At 44.2% G+C, this 13,309-nt stretch overlaps 1 protein-coding gene across 4 annotated transcripts in view; it reads left to right on the plus strand.

Annotated features, from left to right (window-relative positions):
• The window catches only part of EPAS1 (endothelial PAS domain protein 1), a 132,626-nt gene that overhangs the window by 95,696 nt on the left and 23,621 nt on the right, over positions 1-13,309 (plus strand). For all 4 annotated transcript variants that reach the window (XR_014006495.1, XM_081188496.1, XM_081188497.1 and 1 more), the window contains one exon: positions 10,258-10,364. Coding sequence is in view for 3 of the 4 variants with exons in the window: in XM_081188496.1 (XP_081044622.1) it covers positions 10,258-10,364 (107 nt within the window). In the remaining variant the exon portion in view is untranslated. The remainder of the gene's footprint in view (positions 1-10,257; positions 10,365-13,309) is intronic.

Consider the following 13,309-nt stretch of genomic DNA (forward strand, 5'->3'; position numbering starts at 1 on the left):
CTCTTAAGGCAAACAAAGGCAACTTGTGATGGGGATCAGAATATGATTTAGGATTTGGCATAGTAAATATCCCGTTGCTTAAAAAATATGCCCTGAATCTGTGTTGGATGTGGGAATAAAGCAATGCAAGTCTGCACAACACACACACACACAGTGCTTTTCATAGAAATAGAATGGCCATGGCCTGTCCTACCGTTAGACAGAATGAAGTGACCAGTTCAGGCAGCGAATCTGGGACATCATGAAAGGGCAGCAAAGAGTTATTTAATTTCATATTGTCTTTTTACTGCCTCAGAGGGAAACAGACTCTCCGGTGGGACTTTCTGCCCCAGGTCCCAAAATAAATCAACTAGCTTTGTGTGCTGTGTACTTTTGAGTGAGAGGGGTCTGTGGGGGGAGTCATTCACTGCTTTGTCTCAGCCAAGGATGCTTACAATATGGTAAAAGGAAGCTGCAGTCCTAATCTTATGAGCATGTCACAGAATGGCACTGATTCTAATTAATCTGGAAAATTATCAGGTAAGGGTTGTCTGAATGTAGCCTGGGTGGTGTTGGACATCGTCATCTCTCTACAGTGGTACCTCTGGATGCGAACAGGATCCGTTCCGGAGCCCTGTTCACATCCTGAGTAGAACGCACGTCTGCGCGTTTGCGGGTTGCGATTCACCGCTTCTGTGCATGCGCGTGACGTCATTTTGAGCATCTGCGCAAGCGGTAAACCCGGAATTAACACATTCCGTTACTTCCGGGTCACTGCGGAGCGTAACCTGAAAACGCTCAACCTGAAGCATATTTAACCCGAGGTATGAGTGTATTATTATGAGTATGATTATGATTATTAGAATTTATATACCGCCCTATACCTGGAGGTCTCAGGGCGGTTCACAGAATAAAATCAAGATATAAAACCGCAAAATACCTAATAAAAATAAAAAACCCAATAGCCCCCCCAAAAAAAACACATTTTAAAAGGGCATAGGATATAAATCAGATCAACCTAAGGCCTGACGAACCTCCCTGGGGAGAGCATTCCACAGATGAGGGGCCACTGCAGAGAAGGCCTGTTCTCGTGGTTCCACCCTCCGAACCCTCGAGGAGGAGACACACAAAGAAGGGCCTCAGAAGATTATCTCAGGGTCCGGGTAGGTTCATAGGGAAAGAGGCGGTCCTTTGGGTATATCTCAACCTTAGTTAGCATAAGAAGCTCAGTTGGTAGAGCGTGAGACTTCATCACAGGGTTGTGGGTTTCAGGCCCCATGTTGCACAAAAGATTCCTGCATTGCAGGGGGCTAGGAGACCTTTGTGGTCTTCTTGAATTATACAATTCTATGATAAGAAGAGGCTGCTGCGTTGGGCCAGGGGCCCATCTCATCCAGCATCCTGTTCCCACAGTGGCCACCCAGATGCCTGTGGGAAACCAACAGCAGGATTCGAACACAGGAACCCACTCCCCTGCTGTGGCTTCCAGCAACTGGTATTCAGAAGCTTTTCTGCCTCTGACTGCAGAAGCAGAACATAGCCACTTGGGCTAGTAGCCATCAATAGCTCTCTTGTGCATGGGATTTGTCTAATCTCCTTGCCATCCAAGTTGGGGGACGTCACTGCCTCCTGTGGGAACAAGCTTCATCGTTTTACTAATTTTATGAACAGCTGTCATGGCATCTCTGACTTGCCTTTCCTCTAAACCCCAAAGTCCCAAACGTTGCAGCCTTTCCTCCTCAGGGGAGTTACTCCATACACTTGATTGTTTTGGGGGGTCCCCCTTTTTCTGAACCTTTTCCAGCCACTGACAGGGAGGGTGGTTGATGAGGATATAATTATTATTATTATTATTATTATTATTATTATTATTATTATTATTATTATTATTTATATCCCGCCCATCTGGCTGGGCTTCCCCAGCCACTCTGGGCAGCTTCCAACAGAATATTAAAATACAGTTATGCATCAAACATTAAAAGCTTCCCTAAACAGGGCTGCCTTCAGATGTTCTCTAAAAGTCTGGTAGTTGTTGTTCTTTTTGACATCCGGTGGGAGGGCGTTCTACAGGGTGGGTGCCACTACCAAGAAGGCCCTCTGCCTGGTTCCCTGTAACTTGGCTTCTCACAGTGAGGGAACTACCAGAAGGTCCTCAGCGCTGGACCTCAGTGTCCAGGTAGAACGATGGGGGTGGAGACGCTCCTTCAGGTATACTGGGCCGAGGCCGTCGAGGATAAAATGGGAGGTCCCTGTTTGCACTGCCACAGGCTCTTCAGAGGAAATGTGAGGGGGCAAACAAGCCTTCATCCTAAACTGAAGCAGAACCCTCTAAATCCAGTGGGGCAGTTCTGGTAAGCCTGCGTAGGGTTGCAGCCTGGCAGCAAGAGGTGAAAAGAGCAGCCCGCCCAATCTGAATGGGCACCAAGAGGGGAAAGGATATGGGCCAGCCAGATAAGTGTTTTCCTCCTGCGGAAATGCCCTGGCAGGCACTCCCAGATCAGGAAGAGGTGACGAAGAACAGGGAGTGATGCAAAATCCTCAAAGTCCCTTTATTAAACAACATCAGCAATGGATATTTGTCCCCAAAGCCTCGTGGTTTGTCAGGCAGTGCTGGGAAATATGCTTTTGTTGCCATTGTGCAACGCTCCGGTTTTTCCACTTGCTTTCCCATAAGCTAGGATGCTCCATTTTCAAACACAGCGCTAAAACTGCTTCTGCTGCAAATACAATTAATAAATCCTTCTAGATTAATGAACTCTGCAGCTGACCAGCGCTTCCTCCTCAAAGCAGAAATAATCCTTCCCCTTAACCTGCGATGTAGGGTTGCCGTATTTCAAGAAGTTGTTGGGCTTTTTTTAAGGGGATTTCGCCCCAAAAAAGGCAAAGAGTGATACTCAAAACACACACTTCCTGGTTCTGTTGGCAAAAACCCAGACATTTCTCACCATGGAAGTGAGAGCTACTGGAAGCATTTGTGTTTGTGAGAGGGAAATAAGCTTAAGTGTGGGTTCAACTCTGTTACTTTTTTATAATTTAACGGGACAGGGGTACCATTAAGGAGAGTGAGGAAGTCATCTCCAGCAACAGATGGTATGGGGCATCAGCAAGATGTTGGGAGAATTGTGTGTGTGCCTTGAGGGCCTGACCTGCATGCCATAAACTAGCCTGCTGTCCTCAGGGATGTAAGAAAGCAGCGATTTCCATTCTGGCCTGCGTTTGTCACAATCAGCACCGTTTCCCTTCCACTGCAGTTCCGTTTCCACCAAATACTTCATTATTCATCTCGCTGCCTGCTACTGAACGCAAGCTGAACTTGCACATATCTTACACAACTATCTATGCAAAACAATGTAAAAAAGGTCATTAATTGCACATCACTTGTGAACTTTTTTTAAAAAACACAACAGCGATGTGAACAAATACCAATCATATTCGCATGATCAATTTCCATAAGAACATAAGAAGACCCCCTGCTGGATCAGGCCCATCTAGTCCAATATCCTGTTCTCACAGTGGCCAACTGGATACCTGTGGGAAACCCAGAAGTGGGACCTGAGGACAAGAGCGCTCTTCCTCCCTGTGGTTTCCAGCAGCTGCTAATTTCTGGTAATTCCATTCCTGGCCACAGGTGAACACACCAAGTGCAGCCATTTCCACTTCCTTTTCCATTTCCACTGAAATTTTCAGACATCCCTACATCAGACGCAGCAGAAGATGCTGTCTGCTTGAACTGTAGGTCCAATTTGTTTCTTTATGTGGTATGGGGAAGGTTGGAGAACTGGCTTTGGCCTCATGCGACAAAATGTCTTATGCAGGCACTGGAACTGGATATGCCAGGTATTGTGTGAGAGCGAGCTTTAAACCAGTGTTTTGGTTGTGGAGAAGGCTTCTTTTGTAGGGACATATCAGTGGCTTTATCCTTAGCTAAGCCATATAGCCCAGTACAGTGGAACCTCGGAAGTCGAATGGAATCTGTTCCGGAAGTCCGTTTGACTTCCAAAATGTTCAGAAACCAAGGCACAGCTTCCGATTGGCTGCAGGAAGCTCCTGCAGCCAATCGGAAGCTGTGTCAGACATTCGGGTTCCAAAGAATGTTCGCAAACCGGAACACTCACTTCTGGGTTTGCAGCGTTCGGGAGCCAAAACGTTCGACTCGCAAGGCATTCAAGGTACGACTATATTGCGTAAAGTATGGCATCCACTATCCTCAGTCTCAGAGATAAATATTCCCCATCTTGTGCTGCACCAAATCTTTCAACTTCTGCAAGAGGTGAGCTATTAGACTACATTGGGGTGGCAGAGAAATTCCCACTTGTGCACACTTGACCATTTGGATCAGTGGCATTGTCACAGCTACAGGTGCCACGTAATACCCATTTTGCAATTGTAAAAATCTGATCATTTAGTGTGGCAGCGTCTTTGGAACTCCCTGCCGATTGAAACCGAACAGGTGTCATAACTGTATTCTTTTCGGCACCTGCTAAAAACATTCTTGATGAAATAAGCCTAGATTAAAAGAGGGACTTTTAATCTACTTTCGCATCTTAACTTTCGCATGTCATAAAGCAGGGTTGTGAATTTTTCTTTGATTTTTCTTGTTTTTTCCTTCCGTAAACCACTTTGAGGTTTTTTTTACAACCAAGCGGTGGTATAAATTTTATGAAAAACATAAAACAAATAAGTAAATTTGATTCTGTCCACATTTAAAGGAGAACCTACTTAATGCTCACTTTCCGGAACAATACAGTGGTGCCTCGCAAGAGGAAAAGAATTCGTTCCGCGAGCCTTTTCGTCTTGCGATGTTTTTCGTCTTGCGAAGCACGGTCCGTCGCAACTGCGCCTCTTCAAGCGGCTTTAAAAAAAAAGCGCAAGACGTTTTCGTCTTGCGAAGCAAGCCCATAGGGAAATTCGTCTAGCGAAGCAACGCAAAACTGAAAAACCCTTTCGTCTAGCGAATTTTTCGTCTTGCGAGGCATTCGTCTTGCGGGGCACCACTGTACACAAACCGAAGTATAGTCATCCTTTGAAATTCACACATCTCCGAATTTTGCAATGCTGTTCTCCAGATTTGACAGGCTCGCTTGTTCCTAGACTAGGCAGCCCATATTTAGGATACAGTTAGGCAGAGTTAGGCAGGTGATGCCTGCACACATGTACCGTATTTTTCGCCCTATAGGACGCACTTTTTCCCCTCCAAAAATGAAGGGGAAATGTGTGTGCGTCCTATGGGGCGAATGCAGGCTTTCGCTGAAGCCTGGAGAGCGAGAGGGGTCGGTGCGCACCAACCCCTCTCGCTCTCCAGGCTTCAGGAGAGCCCCAGCGCCAGCCCCACAAGGTCTGGGGACAGAGGGAGGCGGAATGCCGCCATCCCGCTGTCTCCCGAAGTGGTTTGGAGGCTGACGGCGGGGAGACCCCGCCGCCAGCCCCGCAAGCTCCAGGGACAGTGGGGAGGCACAGCGCATCTTCCCGCTGTCCCCGGACCTGATCTGAAGGTGGGCGGCGGGGAGAAGAGCACTTCTCCCCGCTGCTTGCCCCGCAAGGTCCGGGGACAGCTTGGAGGCGCAGCGCGTCTTCCCGCTGTCCCCGGACCTGATCTGAAGGCGGGCGGTGGGGAGAAGAGCGCTTCTCCCCGCTGCCGGCCCCACAAGCGCCTGGGGGGGAAATAAATTTTTTCCCCTTTATTTCCCCCCCAAAAAACTTGATGCGTCCTATGGGCCGGTGCGTCCTATGGGGCGAAAAATATGGTACATTTTAAAGGTATATGGAAAGAGGGGGCGAACCTGATGACGAGCTGCCATTTTTGATGGCAGTCCCATGTTTACTGCAATGTATAGTTCCATTGCAAAACCAAATATAAACAGAGAGACTTCTGGACAAACTGTCTAACGTGCTGCAATGCTAAGAACATATGGACCTCAATACATAATTTCTGGTCTTATCTATGCCTGACACGTGTGCCACTTGAAAGGGACTTGGGCAAAGGGAGTGACATGATACTGGCTGGCCATTTAGCATCGCATCTGGTGCTTGGTGCCACCTGCAATTGGCTAATGCAATTTCCATGCCGGCAGTCTGCGTGCATTAAGGTTGCTGTTGTTTTTTAAAAAAAACCCCTGATTCTGAACGTGCTACAGGTTTGGAAGCAAGCAGGATAGCTACCCATGAGGCGCCTTCTGCAGACTGTTGCCGGCAGCTCAGAAAGCCGAAAATAAAACTCATTTCATGAATACAGGTTTCAGGAGTGGAGGGAGTGAAGAACCAAATGCATATTTCGCTTTACAAAAATTGGCAGGGTCGTGTGTGTTATTAAGGCAGTTCTGCTAAAAGCTTATCGGCATATGGATGGTTTATCCAGTTTTCAAAAGTAGCTGTTTTAAAAACCTTAATCCCTGGATAATATTTCAATCTCGTATAGGTCAGGTTTAGAATTTCCCTGCTTTCCTCATTACCTGCTGTTTTAAGAGAATAAACACTGTTCCCTTGACATTTAGCATCTAAATAGCTGTTTGCAACGCTGCGTGCCTACCTCTTAGTAGGCCTCAGTGAAAAGGCAACAGAACACCTCTTTCCCTAATGCATGAGACTTTGTAATCCAAGATTACATCTGATCCAGCTGAACATGACATTTTCGCAGGACACATGTACCGCAAGAGGTAATTCTGGGGTGTGAACTTTTTGAGGTTGATGTTGCATTGAGGAAGTAAAGCACAGATTGAAAGAAAAGTAATGGATTAAAAACGCACTGGTTCGGCATGGCAGGGACAGTCAGTAGTAAGTGCTTAATGTTGTATTTAAGTTGCAGAGAAAAATGAAGGAAGTTCAGCATTCTGTCTTGACACTTTCCTGCTCAAAAGCTCAAAATCGGTGCAGGTATTCCAGTATTTAGGATGCAGTTATCCTAGCCACCTGCTGCTTGGTTAGTACATCATCAGCAACTACTATTCTAGTCATTCTAGAATGGGTTTACCGATATAGTACACCCCTGATGCAGACTGATTTTATAGGTCTAACCACTTTTCACTTAGAGACGATTGTAGCTAAGTGTTATAGAAATCATTTATTATTTTATTAAGAGAATTTCATTTATAAAAAGATAGTGGGGGGGGGAGAGAAAGTGAGAATGGAAAAAGAAAAGAAAAAAATACTGTTACATCACTATTCATTAATGTACAGTATTTATTATTATCCTAATTCCGATATAATTGTCAGAAACCAAATATATTATGTGTGAACTCATTCCAAATACCATTGTATTTATCCAAAGAAAAAGTCTGTGCCTATAAGCTGCTTAACTAAATCGTTTAAATAAATAGAAAAAAATATTTTCATTCCTGCCAATGTGGGGTTTTTCCCCTGCTGCTTCGGATGAGGGAAATTCCTCAAGACCCACCAGTCACCTTCCCCTGGTTTAGCCAGCCAGTTGAGGCCGTTCCCTGAGGTGTGGCCACTGTTGCATGCTGACAGCTTCTAGGGGCCACAGGTGAGAGCTGAGCGAGGCCCAGAAGGAACACAACGGGTCCCCCACCAGAGCTACTATCCCTCCCCTAGACTGTGGGACAAAAGCAGTTAATGAAGACAGGGTTTGGAACTTCCTCCTGTCTCCCACTCATGGGGAACAGGCTTGTGCTGAGCTAGATCCATCTAGCTCAATGTTGCTTACACCACCTTTCCTAAACCTGGTACCCTCCAGAAGTTCTGGACTCCAGCTCCCATAAGCCCAAGCCAACATGGCCAAGGCTCAGGGATGATGGGAGTTGAGGTCCTAAATATCTTGAGAACACCTGGCTTGGGAATGTTGGCTTACACACACTCTGCGGTTTCAAACAGGAGACTCTCTCAGCCTTGCATGGAGAGACCCAAGGATTGGACCTGGGAACTTCTACATGCAAAGCTTATTCTCCACCACTGAGCTGTGGTGCTGCCCTCCTAGTTTAAGCTGGGGAAGGAGATCTGTGTTCTGTTTCGGTCTTCCATCATCACAGATGTTAACCCCCAAGATGTGCTCTCAGATAATGTAATGCATTACAACGCATTTGGGGGCTCTTCTGACAGATGGGAGTCTGATTTCTTTTTCTTTTTGCTGACGCAAGTTCCAGCGTGCTCCGTGTCCTTTAAAAAAAAAACAACACCCTCCGCAAAATGTGTGTGGGATAGAAGAGCCTTCGCAGAAGTCAGGATCCTTGTGAGAATACAGTGTTACCATCATTAGTGATAATGGCAATTACGTGCTTGCAGGCAGACGAGGCTGTGTGCTTGTTCTGAGGTTGTATTTCCTGGCTTTGTAAGGTTAACGTCAACTGGGAGCAAAGTAGTTCAGAAGGTGGGGGCATGGTGTAGCCTTTTCATTCTGCCGTTGTTCTTAAATACGTCCTCCAGTTTCGTTCTACAGATAGCTAGTGTATGGACTCTTGACTTAGATAGGATCAAAACTATACAAAATGTGAAAATGAAACAACAACAAAACTGTACAAAATATAGCAAGGACATCCTGAAAAGTGGAGGAGGAGCAAAAGGTTTTTTTTATAATTTTAATAGTAATGTACATCAATCATTCTGATACAGTATACATGCTACAATAGGGTCTTTAATCTAATTACCTCTGTACACAACTGAAGTTTTCGAAGCCAAATCCTCACAGTGGCATTTATTTGTAACCTGGTACTTGTTTGTACATTGGTGACGCATGGAATGGAGTCACTGTGTGAAAATCTTTGCCAAATTTATGCTATGAAACATTATTGCATAAGTACAGCAGCTGGGGGAAAGCCATCATTTAACGTATTGCCTAGCATTTGTTTGTTTAATATCCGCTTTAGTAACGGAAATACCAAAAGCAATGAGCTAACCCCTAACTATAAATTCCAATTTAGAGAGTCAAAACTAAAGAAATGATGGAAGTCCAAGGAGGAGCAAGAGTCAAAAGTTAATTGGTTCCCTCTCCGCTCCATTCCAATCTGCTCTATCAACAGAAATCAGTCAGGTTGCGGATAGCACAGTAGAGACACAACATTTCCTGGTGTCTTAACCATGGTTAAAAATTTACAACCGTTCTGTGAACTATGTGTTCCTTTCACCCTTGTTTGCAAATTCCTCTCTTCCTTATCTTTTTCAAGCTCACTCTGCTGTTTCATCATGTGTGTGCAAAATGCTAGCATAGCAGGATTGCCAAAGTTTGCAAACTCTGGTTAAAGCTAACCATGGTTTAGAATGATGCAGGTGTCAAATGGTACCAGGGCTAACCTCAGCAGGTTAGCTCTCTAAACAAGGATTCCTGATTCCTTACCTGTGACTCTCCTTCACTCTGGATCTTAAGGCCTGATTTGCTAGCAAGGAACTGCTTGGAATTGGAAATATCATTTGCTGATCAAATACAAAGCTACACACTGTTGTCGTCATTGTGTGGCACTGCTCTGGCGCTTCGGGCATTTTGTGTTCCTGCTGCTAAGCTCAGCTTGTAAATATTGACAAATGATTATTAAACTCTACTGAGAAGCATCTATCTTACACAAAACGTGTAGTAGAATTTTGGCCATTTTATGCCTGCATGTGCTTGTATTATTCAAAACCTGATATCAGGATCTATGGGGAAGGCATAAAAGTTACGCCTTGTGGCGTATGGTGATGGCTCATTCACACACACAGGTCAGCACTTGATGCTGCAGTCATCTGGCAATCAGTATGCATGTTTGTTTATTTTAGTGCAATAGTTAACGGGGACTTAACTGAAACTGTGTACTCTAGTAGAGGTAGTTACATTAAAACCTTGGACAAATATGCTTAGACAAATGTAGAAGCACCTGCAAATCCAGCAAAACAAGAAAGTGGAGGGGGGGTGGACCAGGTATTAGATGCTCAGCCTAGGTAGAAATCCCATCTAGATATGTCCACATTTGTGGATTTGCCTCTGATGCAGTGAGAGAAAACTCTACAGCAGAAGATGCTGCTCTGATATGTTCTTAATGTTATGTTTTAGAGCAGCAATTGCCAAAACGACTACTTTTAGAGCTATCTTGTTGCAGCCAAATGCACCACTCAGTAGGAATGTAAGAAGCTATCCTATGCCAAATCAGGGCGTAAAAGGGAGAGAAAGATGAAATCACAAAGGTGCGTGAAAGAAGGTTTATTTGCCCCAGTGAAGCTGAAGTACACTTCTTCAGGGCAATACCAATAAAAACTTACAAGCTCAGATTTTCCTTAATTTGGGAAGGCACGCTACTAAATGAAAAATGTTCGAAACCAAATATCTAATGAAAATGTTGGTTTGCTTGTTTCATGAAGGATCACTGAATTAGTTGGATACCATCCTGAGGAGCTGCTGGGCCGTTCTGCCTATGAATTCTACCATGCACTGGACTCTGAGAATATGACCAAAAGTCATCAGAACTGTGAGTCTCATTCTAAACCTGCATTTTCTCTTAGGAATGTGTGTTATTGAGCACATTGCAAAGCTGTGAGGTTGCATTTATTTGGCAGGAGCATGATTTGTATATTTATTTATTCAGTGGGCAACACAAATAATTGGTGCTAAGGCTCATGAGCCGCTTCATACAAATACCGGCCTGGTAAGCACCTCGTGATAAATCAAGCTATGGCTTATTGGGACCGTGCAAACATGCTCACTCCCAGAGAGGAGTTCGCAGAAGTTCTGCTCCTCCCTGGTCCTTTTAGCACAGTGTGCCAAAGGTTTGGCTCAGCATGTTGTTCAAAGCTGGGATCATCATTCAAATCTCTTCCCCTTAAGCATGATCTGTAAACATAGGACAAACTTGGGCTGCAGATCATGGTTAAGGGGCAGAGACCTTAGCCACAGTCCCAGGGTTTCTCTCCTCAAGGATGGGCGCTTATCAACGAAAAAGAATGCAAAAGAGGGCAGTGGTTTGCATAAAATCTGCATATGCTAAATTTATTTATTTTTTTATAAAGATATTTATTGATTTTTTTTAATATAAGCAAAAATAAAAAATAAACATACAAAATAATAAGCAATTAAAAACACACATTAATTTTCAATAACATAACTTCCATACCCTTATTTTCTCCGACCTCCTCATACATTCCTTCTTTGTATTCCAGTTCAGTGCATATGCTAAATTTATATGTGTAGATGCAGAATTGGAAATAATTTTAAATCGTCATTTAAATGGAAGTACGGTGCATCTCGCCATAGTGGAGAAGAGTGAGATGATGAGGTGATCTGTGGTCCTGCTGAGTCTGCTGTCGAGGTTGCTGCTAAATTGATGGAAAACATCATTTTCCCTCCACAACTCTCCCTCCTTACAGTTCTTTACCTTTAAACCAGACAGCCGTTCAAACAGAGGACTGTCCTCTGTTAAGTAGGACACATGGCCACTCTAGTCTATCTCATGAACTCTACTCATATTGATGCAGAGCAGAGAGCAATTAGCAGAGTAAAAACTTAGAATCCCCCCCCCCTCAAAAAAAAGACCAGAGGCAATTATATTTCATAAAGCAGAGTTTTACTGCTACTGAAGACAAATGAGCATAACGGTCACAAATCCAATACATAAGAAATCCAGTTGCAGCAGACTTAACTTAAACTTGCAATAACTTATAATAAGACTAAAACCTTAACACTAAGCTGTTAAGATACAGAACACTGCACCGGACAGAAAGAGAGACAGAGAGTGAAACTAAGGTGCTTCTGGCCTTACTATTATAGTCAGCAAGACCTTGACAGAAAAAGATAACAGAACCAGCTGTACTCAGTTTCTCTGAAGGAATAACCCAAACATCATGAACCTTCTGCTTGTTTCTTTCACACAGACAAGCTTCCAGAATCTTCTTGGATTAATTAGAATAGGAAAGATCTCTACACATCAGATCAATACTTTCTGTACTATGATATGCAAACTGACAGTCTCCGCACCACTGCAAAAGATTCCTTAGTTGGTGGTGACATGTTGTTGCACTGGGAGAAATTTGTGTGGGGAGCCAATCCACAGGGCAAGATGCTACACTTGAATGGCAATTTTATTACTAAGGCTATGTTAATTCATTTGGTCATATAGGTATTCTCACATGCATGCACTCATCCGATAACTGAGGATAGCAATTTATGCATCTGATTAAGTAGGTTGTAGTTCACACACAATAGTATGCTGCAATTGATCGTCCACAAAGGGTTTTTTAATGTTTGTTTCCTTCATACTTTGGGAACTCAGTTTTGCTGGGTCAGGAAATACCTTGTGTGTGCTACCCTAAGCTGTTTAGAGACAGAATGAGGTGCAATCAATAATAAATGCTACAAGTAGCAGTTGAGGGGTACTTTCCCTTCCTGGAGTTCCTCTAGAATTTGGAGCTCCTTCCCAGCCAAAGAAGCAAGAAAGGGTCAGGAAACAGGTGAGAGAGGAAGGCAGGTGAGGAACTGGAAAAGTGCTGTAGCTCAGTGACAGAGTACATGTTTCAATGCAAAAGGTTCTGAGTTTGGGTCCTGGTGTCCCACCAGCAGAAGCTCTTTCCTGAAGCCAGGAAAGCAGCAGCCACTCAGTGTAGACAATACTGAATTAAATGAACTCATGGGCTCAGTACAAGGCAGCTTCCTGTGTTCCTATGAATTCAGCTGTGAGTGGCAGGCAGCCTGTCGGATCTTGAAGCCACCTTTTATTGACAGGTGTGGAGGAAAGTGATGGAGACCCCTGCAAGGGATGGCTATCTGGGAGGACTCGGGGATTTGCATGAGGCCCCATAAAGCACTGGCAGCCCCAGTTCTCAGTGAGGTCAGGATTGCCAACATTTCATGTGGCCACATTAAAATACTTGGTGTAACACACCAAATCAGCTAGATCATCTTATTCCCTTCCTGCCATTACACTTCCATATTCAGAGCAACAAGTAAATTGAATGTATACACACATTCACTTACAAATCTCACAAACTGAGACAAAGTTGTAGGAGAGAATTTTACAGCAAGCGCCGATCTATTTTCACTCCTGTTTGCCCCCTTAGTTCCTTTTCTATTGTTTGCCACTGTAACATGCTGCACAATGCCTAAAAATAGATGTAATCGCTTTGTAGCTATGTATTGTCACCCTGCAGAATGGCCTCATGCCAGGGAGCCCATGTTCTGATTCCATGCAGTCATTTTCTTCTGTAACAACTTAACGCTAAAGAACAAGCCGGTTTTGGTAAGCTTGGCAGAGAATAGTCAGGACTTAGCTGTTTTCTACAAAAGATCTAGTATGTTGGCTACCTGACATCTCTTGGAAAAGGAATTCTAAGTCAGCTTTTTTCACTCATCTCCAGCAAGAAACGAAATGTGTAACTCTTGAAGTGTTCACATGAAGAAAGCCAGACTATTCTGGGTATTCCT

This window comes from Podarcis bocagei (genome assembly GCF_964188305.1).
Source record: "Podarcis bocagei genome assembly, chromosome: 3".
NCBI lineage: Eukaryota > Metazoa > Chordata > Lepidosauria > Squamata > Lacertidae > Podarcis > Podarcis bocagei.